Genomic DNA, 13,331 nt, shown 5'->3' on the forward strand with positions numbered 1-13,331 from the left:
CAGACACTGCATACTAAGCAAAGATCTCCTGGGTATAATGGCAGTGATGGTGATAGTATTGTTTTTTTATTATTACTGATCAGTATTGTAGTATTCAGTCACTATGTGGTGGTAATATGTGGTCTGGTCATGGTGTTGCGGTATTTGTCCCTTGTATGTGCTATTTGATCACTTTGTGGTGGTAATATGTGGTCTGGACATGGTGTTGTGGTATTTGTTCCCTGTATTTGATATTATTCGATCACTGTGGTGGTAATATGTGGTCTGGTCATGGTGCGGTGGTATTTGTTAGTTGTATGTGATATTATTGGTCATTTTAAAAATTGAAAAATAAATAAAAATATACCTAAATTGTATTGCATATTTTAACAAATATTTAGTAGGTTACAGTAGAGTAGGGCCCGGCCAAAAGTGTCTACCATGTTATGGTGGCGGCTTAAAAAATCTTTTGGCTAAAACAAAATCTGCCGGCTATATGTGTGATCTGGTGATGGGAACTGTTAATGTGTGATTGGTGAGAAGTGGAGTTTTTCCAAGAGAGAGCGGTGCTGCTGTGGACAGTTCGAGGGGTGGAGGCGGGGCTAGGGTGGAGCCTGGGCGGAGTCTCAAGGGGGCCCCGAAAATGTTGCCAGCATAGGGCCCTGAAATTTTTAGTGGTAGCCCTGGTTCTTCTCCTCTCGCTTCCTAAAACTCAATGTAGACAAAACCGAACTCATCATCTTTCCCTCATCTCACGTATCCCCCCCTACCTGATCTATCTATTACGGTAAATGGCATCATGCTCTCACCGGCACCTGAAATCCGCTGCCTCGGGGTAACTCTTTACTCTGCCCTGTCCTTCAAACCGCACGACCAAACTCTTGCCACCTCCTGTCGCCTCAATATCAAAAATATTGCCAGAATCTGTCCCTTCCTCAGCCCACAATCTACTAAAACTCTTGTGCATGCCCTCATCATCTCCCGCCTCGATTACTGCAACACCCTCCTCTGTGGCCTCCCTGCTAACTCTCTTGCACCACTCCAGTCTGTCCTCAACACTGCTGCCCGGCTCATCCACCTCTCTCCTCGTTACTCCCCTGCTTCTCCCCTCTGAAAATCCCTCCACTGGCTCCCAATTCCCCAGCGTATCCAGTATAAACTACTAACACTGATCTACAAAGCCATCCACAACCTGTCCCCTCCCTATATCTCTGAACTAATCTCCCAATATCTTCCCTCACGTAATCTTCGATCCTCCCAAGACCTCCTACTCTCCTCCACACTTATTCGTTCCTCACACAACCGCCTCCAAGATTTCTCACGAATGTCCCCCATCCTCTGGAACTCCATGCCTCAACACGTCCGATTATCAACCACCCTCGGATTCTTCAGACGGAACCTGAAAACCCAACTCTTCAGGAAAGCCTACAGCCTGCAATAACCATTCTGCCGCCTCACCAACCACCCGAGCTGCCGCTCCCCCCACCTTTTGTCTCTTCCCCATTATCCCGTAGAACAGAGGTCAAACTGCATTCCTCGAGGGCCGCCAACAGGGCATGTTTTCAGGATTTCCTTGTATTGCACAGGTGATAATTTAATCACCTGCACAGAATGAGTCCAGCACTTTGTGGAACGCTAAGGAAATCCTGAAAACATGACCTCTGCCTTAGAATGTAAGTCTGCAAGGACAGGGTCCTCTCCCATCTGTACCAATCTGTCATTGTAAATTTGTTTACTGAAAACAATATCTATAGCTCTGTACGTGACCCCTTCTCATGTACAGCACCATGGAACTAATGGTGCTATATAAATGAATAATAATAATAATAATAATAATAATAATAATAAAAAAATAATCCTCCAGTGCCGTCCTGTATAATGTCCAAGCAGTCACCTCTCCGCTCATCACCCAGAATCCTCCAGTGCTGTATAATGTCCCAGCAGTCACCTCTCCGCTCATCACCCAGAATCCTCCAGTGCCGTCCTGTATAATGTCTCAGCAGTCACCTCTCCGCTCAGCAGCTCAATCATCTTGTTGCTGAGCTCCAGGATCTTCTTGTTCCTCTCATGTAGCAGGGAGTGCGGGGGAGGCTCTGTGATGGGGCCCGGGCTCCGCCCTCCTGACTCCTGGAGATGGATGATGGGAGTCACACCGTCCCCCGGTGTCTTCCTCACTATTGTGTACTCCTGTGTATGGAGAGAGACACTTAGGGAGAAGAATTCCTTCCCGACTCCAGATCTGACAATCAGTAGAAATCCCGGGATCAATAACCGTCTCCAGTAATCTGGGGCCATAACCGGGAATATTATTCCCCTCCGGACAGACATCCCGGCCCCTCTACAGCTCTTATAGGGAATCCCCATGACAACTCCTCCGGGCAGAGAGCTCCACACAATCACTGCTCTTACAGGAAAGAATCCTTCTCTCTATTCTGGATTTCCTCCTCCCGATGTCGGACTTGTCACAGAACACAATAAAGCTGATAGAAATGTAGAGGAGTTACCTCTCCGCTCAGCAGGGAGACGATCTCCAGGGCCAAGTGGAATAATCTTCTGGTGGTCTCATCCCTGTCCTCGTCCATCCTCGGGGTCATTCAGGAGGAGGAGGGATGAGCACTGGATCAGCTGGAGGGATCTCGTCCTGCCGGGGTCTTCATGATGAAGGAGAAGATGTGGAAAATATAAGGGACAATATAACGTGAGATCCAGAATGCATATACTGTATCTCTATTTATATGGCTAGATAAAGGCATTGTGAGGCCAAAACGTGCTGATTTTTCTGGACTTATAGAGTTACCAAAAAGGAGGACGTCTGCAGCCCTGGATTCTGGATTTCTGCCACTCATTCTGAAGTGAATATGACAATGTAACTAAGGCTCCGATCACACCTACAAGACGTCACCGACCACGACCGATGGATCCTGTAACTAAGGCTCCGATCACAGCTACAAGACGTCACCGACCACGACCGATGGATCCTGTAACTAAGGCTCCGATCACATCTACAAGACGTCACCGACCACGACCGATGGATCCTGTAACTAAGGCTCCGATCACATCTACAAGAAGTCAGTGACCACGACCGATGGATCCTGTAACTAAGGCTCCGATCACATCTACAAGACATCACCGACCACGACCGATGGATCCTGTAACTAAGGCTCCGATCACATCTACAAGACATCACCGACCACGACCGATGGATCCTGTAACTAAGGCTCCGATCACATCTACAAGACATCACCGACCACGACCGATGGATACTGTACTAAGGCTCCGATCACATCTACAAGACATCACCGACCACGACCGATGGATACTGTACTAAGGCTCCGATCACATCTACAAGACGTCAGTGACCACGACCGATGGATCCTGTAACTAAGGCTCCGATCACATCTACAAGACGTTACCGACCACGACCGATGGATCCTGTAACTAAGGCTCCGATCACGTCTACAAGACGTCACCGACCACGACCGATGGATCCTGTAACTAAGGCTCCGATCACATCTACAAGAAGTCAGTGACCACGACCGATGGATCCTGTAACTAAGGCTCCGATCACATCTACAAGACATCACCGACCACGACCGATGGATCCTGTAACTAAGGCTCCGATCACATCTACAAGACATCACCGACCACGACCGATGGATCCTGTAACTAAGGCTCCGATCACATCTACAAGACATCACCGACCACGACCGATGGATACTGTACTAAGGCTCCGATCACATCTACAAGACATCACCGACCACGACCGATGGATACTGTACTAAGGCTCCGATCACATCTACAAGACGTCAGTGACCACGACCGATGGATCCTGTAACTAAGGCTCCGATCACATCTACAAGACGTTACCGACCACGACCGATGGATCCTGTAACTAAGGCTCCGATCACGTCTACAAGACGTCACCGACCACGACCGATGGATCCTGTAACTAAGGCTCCGATCACATCTACAAGACATCACCGACCACGACCGATGGATCCTGTAACTAAGGCTCCGATCACATCTACAAGACATCACCGACCACGACCGATGGATACTGTAACTAAGGCTCCGATCACATCTACAAGACGTTACCGACCACGACCGATGGATCCTGTAACTAAGGCTCCGATCACGTCTACAAGACGTCACCGACCACGACCGATGGATCCTGTAACTAAGGCTCCAATCACATCTACAAGACGTCACCGACCACGACCGATGGATCCTGTAACTAAGGCTCCGATCACATCTACAAGACGTTACCGACCACGACCCATGGATCCTGTAACTAAGGCTCCGATCACATCTACAAGACGTCACCGACCACGACCGATGGATCCTGTAACTAAGGCTCCGATCACATCTACAAGAAGTCAGTGACCACGACCGATGGATCCTGTAACTAAGGCTCCGATCACATCTACAAGACATCACCGACCACGACCGATGGATCCTGTACTAAGGCTCCGATCACATCTACAAGACGTCAGTGACCACGACCGATGGATCCTGTAACTAAGGCTCCGATCACATCTACAAGACGTCACCGACCACGACTGATGGATCCTGTAACTAAGGCTCCCATCATATCTACAAGACGTCACTGACCACGACCGATGGATGCTGTAACTAAGGCTCCGATCACATCTACAAGACGTCACCGATCACATCTACAAGACGTCACCGACCACGACCGATGGATCATGTAACTAAGGGACCGATCACATCTACAAGACGTCACTGACCACGACCGATGGATCCTGTAACTAAGGCTCCGATCACATCTACAAGACCTCACCGACCACGACCGATGGATCCTGTAACTAAGGCTCCGATTACATCTACAAGACATCACCGACCACAACGGATGGATCCTGTAACTAAGGCTCCGATCACATCTACAAGACGTCACCAACCACGACCGATGGATCCTGTAACTAAGACTCCGATCACATCTACAAGATGTAACCGACCACGACCGATGGATCCTGTAACTAAGGCTCCGATCACATCTACAAGACGTCACCGACCACGACCGATGGATCCTGTAACTAAGGCTCCGATCACATCTACAAGACGTCACCAACCACAACCGATGGATCCTGTAACTAAGACTCCGATCACATCTACAAGATGTCACCGACCACGACCGATGGATCCTGTAACTAAGACTCCGATCACATCTACAAGACGTCACCGACCACGACCGATGGATCCTGTAACTAAGGCTCCGATCACATCTACAAGACATCACCGACCACGACCGATGGATCCTGTAACTAAGGCTCCGATCACATCTACAAGAAGTCAGTGACCACGACCGATGGATCCTGTAACTAAGGCTCCGATCACATCTACAAGACATCACCGACCACGACCGATGGATCCTGTAACTAAGGCTCCGATCACATCTACAAGACATCACCGACCACGACCGATGGATCCTGTAACTAAGGCTCCGATCACATCTACAAGACGTCACCGACCACGACCGATGGATCCTGTAACTAAGGCTCCGATCACATCTACAAGAAGTCAGTGACCACGACCGATGGATCCTGTAACTAAGGCTCCGATCACATCTACAAGACGTCACCGACCACGACCGATGGATCCTGTAACTAAGGCTCCGATCACATCTACAAGAAGTCAGTGACCACGACCGATGGATCCTGTAACTAAGGCTCCGATCACATCTACAAGACATCACCGACCACGACCGATGGATCCTGTAACTAAGGCTCCGATCACATCTACAAGACATCACCGACCACGACCGATGGATCCTGTAACTAAGGCTCCGATCACATCTACAAGACATCACCGACCACGACCGATGGATACTGTACTAAGGCTCCGATCACATCTACAAGACATCACCGACCACGACCGATGGATACTGTACTAAGGCTCCGATCACATCTACAAGACGTCAGTGACCACGACCGATGGATCCTGTAACTAAGGCTCCGATCACATCTACAAGACGTTACCGACCACGACCGATGGATCCTGTAACTAAGGCTCCGATCACGTCTACAAGACGTCACCGACCACGACCGATGGATCCTGTAACTAAGGCTCCGATCACATCTACAAGAAGTCAGTGACCACGACCGATGGATCCTGTAACTAAGGCTCCGATCACATCTACAAGACATCACCGACCACGACCGATGGATCCTGTAACTAAGGCTCCGATCACATCTACAAGACATCACCGACCACGACTGATGGATCCTGTAACTAAGGCTCCGATCACATCTACAAGACATCACCGACCACGACCGATGGATACTGTACTAAGGCTCCGATCACATCTACAAGACATCACCGACCACGACCGATGGATACTGTACTAAGGCTCCGATCACATCTACAAGACGTCAGTGACCACGACCGATGGATCCTGTAACTAAGGCTCCGATCACATCTACAAGACGTTACCGACCACGACCGATGGATCCTGTAACTAAGGCTCCGATCACGTCTACAAGACGTCACCGACCACGACCGATGGATCCTGTAACTAAGGCTCCGATCACATCTACAAGACATCACCGACCACGACCGATGGATCCTGTAACTAAGGCTCCGATCACATCTACAAGACATCACCGACCACGACCGATGGATACTGTAACTAAGGCTCCGATCACATCTACAAGACGTTACCGACCACGACCGATGGATCCTGTAACTAAGGCTCCGATCACGTCTACAAGACGTCACCGACCACGACCGATGGATCCTGTAACTAAGGCTCCAATCACATCTACAAGACGTCACCGACCACGACCGATGGATCCTGTAACTAAGGCTCCGATCACATCTACAAGACGTTACCGACCACGACCCATGGATCCTGTAACTAAGGCTCCGATCACATCTACAAGACGTCACCGACCACGACCGATGGATCCTGTAACTAAGGCTCCGATCACATCTACAAGAAGTCAGTGACCACGACCGATGGATCCTGTAACTAAGGCTCCGATCACATCTACAAGACATCACCGACCACGACCGATGGATCCTGTACTAAGGCTCCGATCACATCTACAAGACGTCAGTGACCACGACCGATGGATCCTGTAACTAAGGCTCCGATCACATCTACAAGACGTCACCGACCACGACTGATGGATCCTGTAACTAAGGCTCCCATGATATCTACAAGACGTCACTGACCACGACCGATGGATGCTGTAACTAAGGCTCCGATCACATCTACAAGACGTCACCGATCACATCTACAAGACGTCACCGACCACGACCGATGGATCATGTAACTAAGGGACCGATCACATCTACAAGACGTCACTGACCACGACCGATGGATCCTGTAACTAAGGCTCCGATCACATCTACAAGACCTCACCGACCACGACCGATGGATCCTGTAACTAAGGCTCCGATTACATCTACAAGACATCACCGACCACAACGGATGGATCCTGTAACTAAGGCTCCGATCACATCTACAAGACGTCACCAACCACGACCGATGGATCCTGTAACTAAGACTCCGATCACATCTACAAGATGTAACCGACCACGACCGATGGATCCTGTAACTAAGGCTCCGATCACATCTACAAGACGTCACCGACCACGACCGATGGATCCTGTAACTAAGGCTCCGATCACATCTACAAGACGTCACCAACCACAACCGATGGATCCTGTAACTAAGACTCCGATCACATCTACAAGACGTCACCGACCACGACCGATGGATCCTGTAACTAAGACTCCGATCACATCTACAAGACGTCACCGACCACGACCGATGGATCCTGTAACTAAGGCTCCGATCACATCTACAAGACATCACCGACCACGACCGATGGATCCTGTAACTAAGGCTCCGGTCACATCTACAAGACGTCACCGACCACGACCGATGGATCCTGTAACTAAGGCTCCGATCACATCTAAAAGACGTCACCGACCACGAACGATGGATCCTGTAACTAAGGCTCCGATCAACATCTACAACACGTCACCGTCCACGACCGATGGATCCTGTAACTAAGGCTCCGATCACATCTACAAGACGTCACCGACCACGACCGATGGATCCTGTAACTAAGGCTCCGATCAACATCTACAAGACGTCACCGACCACGATCGATGGATCCTGTAACTAAGGCTGCGATCACATCTACAAGACATCACCGACCACGACCGATGGATCCTGTAACTAAGGCTCCGATCACATCTACAAGACGTCACCGACCACGACCGATGGATCCTGTAACTAAGGCTCCGATCACATCTACAAGACGTCACCGACCACGACCGATGGATCCTGTAACTAAGGCTCCGATCACATCTACAAGACGTTACCGACCACGACCGATGGATCCTGTAACTAAGGCTCCGATCACATCTACAAGACGACAACGACCACGACCGATGGATCCTGTAACTAAGGCTCCGATCACATCTACAAGACGTCACCGACCACGACCGATGTATCTTGTAACTAAGGCTCCGATCACATCTACAAGACGTCAGTGAACGATGGATCCTGTAACTAAGGCTCCGATCACATCTACAAGAAGTCACCAACCACGACCGATGGATCATGTAACTAAGGCTCCGATCACATCTACAAGACGTCACCGACCACGACCGATGGATCCTGTAACTAAGGCTCCAATCACATCTACAAGACGTCACCAACCACGACCAATGGATCATGTAACTAAAGCTTCGATCACATCTACAAGACGTCACCGACCACGACCGATGGATCCTGTAACTAAGGCTCCGATCACATCTACAAGACGACACCAACCACGACCGATGGATCCTGTAACTAAGGCTCCGATCACATCTACAAGACGTCACCAACCACGACCGATAGATCATGTAACTAGGGCTCCGATCACATCTACAAGACGTCACCGACCACGACCGATGGGTGCTGTAACTAAGGCTCCGATCACATCTACAAGACGTTACCGACCACGACCGATGGATCCTGTAACTAAGGCTCCGATCACATCTACAAGACGTCACCGACCACGACCGATGGATCCTGTAACTAAGGCTCTGATCACATCTACAAGACGTCACCGACCACGACCGATGGATCCTGTAACTAAGGCTCCGATCACATCTACAAGACGTCACCGACCACGACCGATGGATCCTGTAACTAAGGCTCCGATCACATCTACAAGACGTCACCGACCACGACCGATGGATCCTGTAACTAAGGCTCCGATCACATCTACAAGACGTCACCGACCACGACCGATGGATCCTGTAACTAAGGCTCCGATCACATCTACAAGACGTCAGTGACTGATGGATCCTGTAACTAAGGCTCCGATCACATCTACAAGACGTCAGTGAACGATGGATCCTGTAACTAAGGCTCCGATCACATCTACAAGACGTCACCGACCACGACCGATGGATCCTGTAACTAAGGACCGATCACATATACAAGACGTCACCGACCACGACCGATGGATCCTGTAACTAAGGCTCCGATCACATCTACAAGACGTCACCGACCACGACCGATGGATCCTGTAACTAAGGCTCCGATCACATCTACAAGACGTCACCGACCACGACCGATGGATCCTGTAACTAAGGCTCTGATCACACCTACAAGACGTCACCGACCACGACCGATGGATCCTGTAACTAAGGCTCCGATCACATCTACGTCACTGACCACGACCGATGGATCATGTAACTAAGGCTCCGATCACATCTACAAGACGTCACCGACCACGACCGATGGATACTGTAACTAAGGCTCCGATCACATCTACAAGACGACAGCGACCACGACCGATGGATGCTGTAACTAAGGCTCCGATCACATCTACAAGACGTCACCGACCATGACCGATGGATCCTGTAACTAAGGCTCCGATCACACCTACAAGACGTCACCGACCACGACCGATGGATCCTGTAACTAAGGCTCCGATCACATCTATGTCACTGACCACGACCGATGGATCATGTAACTAAGGCTCCGATCACATCTACAAGACGTCACCGACGACGACCGATGGATCCTGTAACTAAGGCTCCGATCACATCTACAAGACGACACCGACCACGACCGATGGATCCTGTAACTAAGGCTCCGATCACATCTACAAGACGTCACCGACCACGACCGATGGATCCTGTAACTAAGGCTCCGATCACATCTACAAGATGTCACCGACCACGACCGATGGATCCTGTAACTAAGGCTCCGATCACATCTACGAGACGTCACCGACCACGACCGATGGATCCTGTAACTACGGCTCCGATCACATCTACAGACGTCACCGACCACGACCGATGGATCCTGTAACTAAGGCTCCGATCACATCTACAAGACGTCACCGACCACGACCGATGGATCCTGTAACTAAGGCTCCGATCACATCTACAAGACGTCACCGACCACGACCGATGGATCCTGTAACTAAGGCTCTGATCACACCTACAAGACGTCACCGACCACGACCGATGGATCCTGTAACTAAGGCTCCGATCACATCTACGTCACTGACCACGACCGATGGATCATGTAACTAAGGCTCCGATCACATCTACAAGACGTCACCGACCACGACCGATGGATCCTGTAACTAAGGCTCCGATCACACCTACAAGACGTCACCGACAACGACCGATGGATCCTGTAACTAAGGCTCCGATCACATCTACGTCACTGACCACGACCGATGGATCATGTAACTAAGGCTCCGATCACATCTACAAGACGTCACCGACCACGACCGATGGATCCTGTAACTAAGGCTCCGATCACATCTACAAGACGACACCGACCACGACCGATGGATCCTGTAACTAAGGCTCCGATCACATCTACAAGACGTCACCGACCACGACCGATGGATCCTGTAACTAAGGCTCCGATCACATCTATGTCACTGACCACGACCGATGGATCATGTAACTCAGGCTCCGATCACATCTACAAGACGTCACCGACCACGACCGATGGATCCTGTAACTAAGGCTCCGATCACATCTACAAGACGACACCGACCATGACCGTTGGATCCTGTAACTAAGGCTCCGATCACACCTACAAGACGTCACCGACCACGACCGATGGATCCTGTAACTAAGGCTCCGATCACATCTATGTCACTGACCACGACCGATGGATCATGTAACTCAGGCTCCGATCACATCTACAAGACGTCACCGACCACGACCGATGGATCCTGTAACTAAGGCTCCGATCACATCTACAAGACGACACCGACCACGACCAATGGATCCTGTAACTAAGGCTCCGATCACATCTACAAGACGTCACCGACCACGACCGATGGATCCTGTAACTAAGGCTCCGATCACAACTACAAGACGTCACCGACAACGACCGATGGATCCTGTAACTAAGGCTCCGATCACATCTACGTCACTGACCACGACCGATGGATCATGTAACTAAGGCTCCGATCACATCTACAAGACGTCACCGACCACGACCGATGGATCCTGTAACTAAGGCTCCGATCACACCTACAAGACGTCACCGACAACGACCGATGGATCCTGTAACTAAGGCTCCGATCACATCTACGTCACTGACCACGACCGATGGATCATGTAACTAAGGCTCCGATCACATCTACAAGACGTCACCGACCACGACCGATGGATCCTGTAACTAAGGCTCCGATCACATCTACAAGACGACACCGACCACGACCGATGGATCCTGTAACTAAGGCTCCGATCACATCTACAAGACGTCACCGACCATGACCGTTGGATCCTGTAACTAAGGCTCCGATCACACCTACAAGACGTCACCGACCACGACCGATGGATCCTGTAACTAAGGCTCCGATCACATCTATGTCACTGACCACGACCGATGGATCATGTAACTCAGGCTCCGATCACATCTACAAGACGTCACCGACCACGACCGATGGATCCTGTAACTAAGGCTCCGATCACATCTACAAGACGACACCGACCACGACCGATGGATCCTGTAACTAAGGCTCCGATCACATCTACAAGACGACACCGACCACGACCGATGGATCCTGTAACTAAGGCTCCGATCACATCAACAAGACGTCACCGACCACGACCGATGGATCCTGTAACTAAGGCTCCGATCACATCTACAAGATGTCACCGACCACGACCGATGGATCCTGTAACTAAGGCTCCGATCACATCTACAGACGTCACCGACCACGACCGATGGATCCTGTAACTAAGGCTCCGATCACATCTACGTCACTGACCACGACCGATGGATCATGTAACTAAGGCTCCGATCACATCTACAAGACGTCACCGACCACGACCGATGGATCCTGTAACTAAGGCTCCGATCACATCTACAAGATGTCACCGACCACGACCGATGGATCCTGTAACTAAGGCTCCGATCACACCTACAAGACGTCACCGACCACGACCGATGGATCCTGTAACTAAGGCTCCGATCACATCTATGTCACTGACCACGACCGATGGATCATGTAACTAAGGCTCCGATCACATCTACAAGACGTCACCGACCACGACCGATGGATCCTGTAACTAAGGCTCCGATCACATCTACAAGATGTCACCGACCACGACCGATGGATCCTGTAACTAAGGCTCCGATCACATCTACAGGACGTCACCGACCACGACCGATGGATCCTGTAACTAAGGCTCCGATCACATCTACAAGACGTCACCGACCACGACCGATGTATCCTGTAACTAAGGCTCCGATCACATCTACAAGACGTCACCGACCACGACCGATGGATCCTGTAACTAAGGCTCCGATCACATCTACAAGATGTCACCGACCACGACCGATGGATCCTGTAACTGAGGCTCCGATCACATCTACAAGACGTCACCGACCACGACCGATGGATCCTGTAACTAAGGCTCCGATCACATCTACAAGACGTCACCGACCACGACCGATGTATCTTGTAACTAAGGCTCCGATCACATCTACAAGACGTCAGTGAACGATGGATCCTGTAACTAAGGCTCCGATCACATCTACAAGAAGTCACCAACCACGACCGATGGATCATGTAACTAAGGCTCCGATCACATCTACAAGACGTCACCGACCACGACCGATGGATCCTGTAACTAAGGCTCCGATCACATCTACAAGACGACACCGACCACGACCGATGGATCCTGTAACTAAGGCTCCGATCACATCTACAAGACGTCACCGACCACGACCGATGTATCTTGTAACTAAGGCTCCGATCACATCTACAAGACGTCAGTGAACGATGGATCCTGTAACTAAGGCTCCGATCACATCTACAAGAAGTCACCAACCACGACCG

At 50.3% G+C, this 13,331-nt stretch overlaps 1 protein-coding gene across 4 annotated transcripts in view; it reads right to left on the reverse strand.

The window, feature by feature from the left end:
• LOC143793520 (uncharacterized) overlaps positions 1-13,331 on the reverse strand; it is a 349,323-nt gene that overhangs the window by 28,862 nt on the left and 307,130 nt on the right. For 3 of the 4 annotated variants that reach the window (XM_077280562.1, XM_077280561.1, XM_077280560.1), the window contains 2 exons: positions 2,484-2,630; positions 1,987-2,166 (listed from right to left, as the gene is read on the reverse strand). In XM_077280562.1, the coding sequence (XP_077136677.1) occupies positions 1,987-2,166; positions 2,484-2,573 (270 nt within the window). In that variant the 5' untranslated portion in view covers positions 2,574-2,630. Of the gene's footprint in view, positions 1-1,986; positions 2,290-2,483; positions 2,631-13,331 lie in introns of those variants that run through there. The other variant, XM_077280558.1, reaches the window with a different exon arrangement.

This window comes from Ranitomeya variabilis, chromosome 1 (assembly GCF_051348905.1).
Source record: "Ranitomeya variabilis isolate aRanVar5 chromosome 1, aRanVar5.hap1, whole genome shotgun sequence".
In the NCBI taxonomy this organism is placed as follows: domain Eukaryota; kingdom Metazoa; phylum Chordata; class Amphibia; order Anura; family Dendrobatidae; genus Ranitomeya; species Ranitomeya variabilis.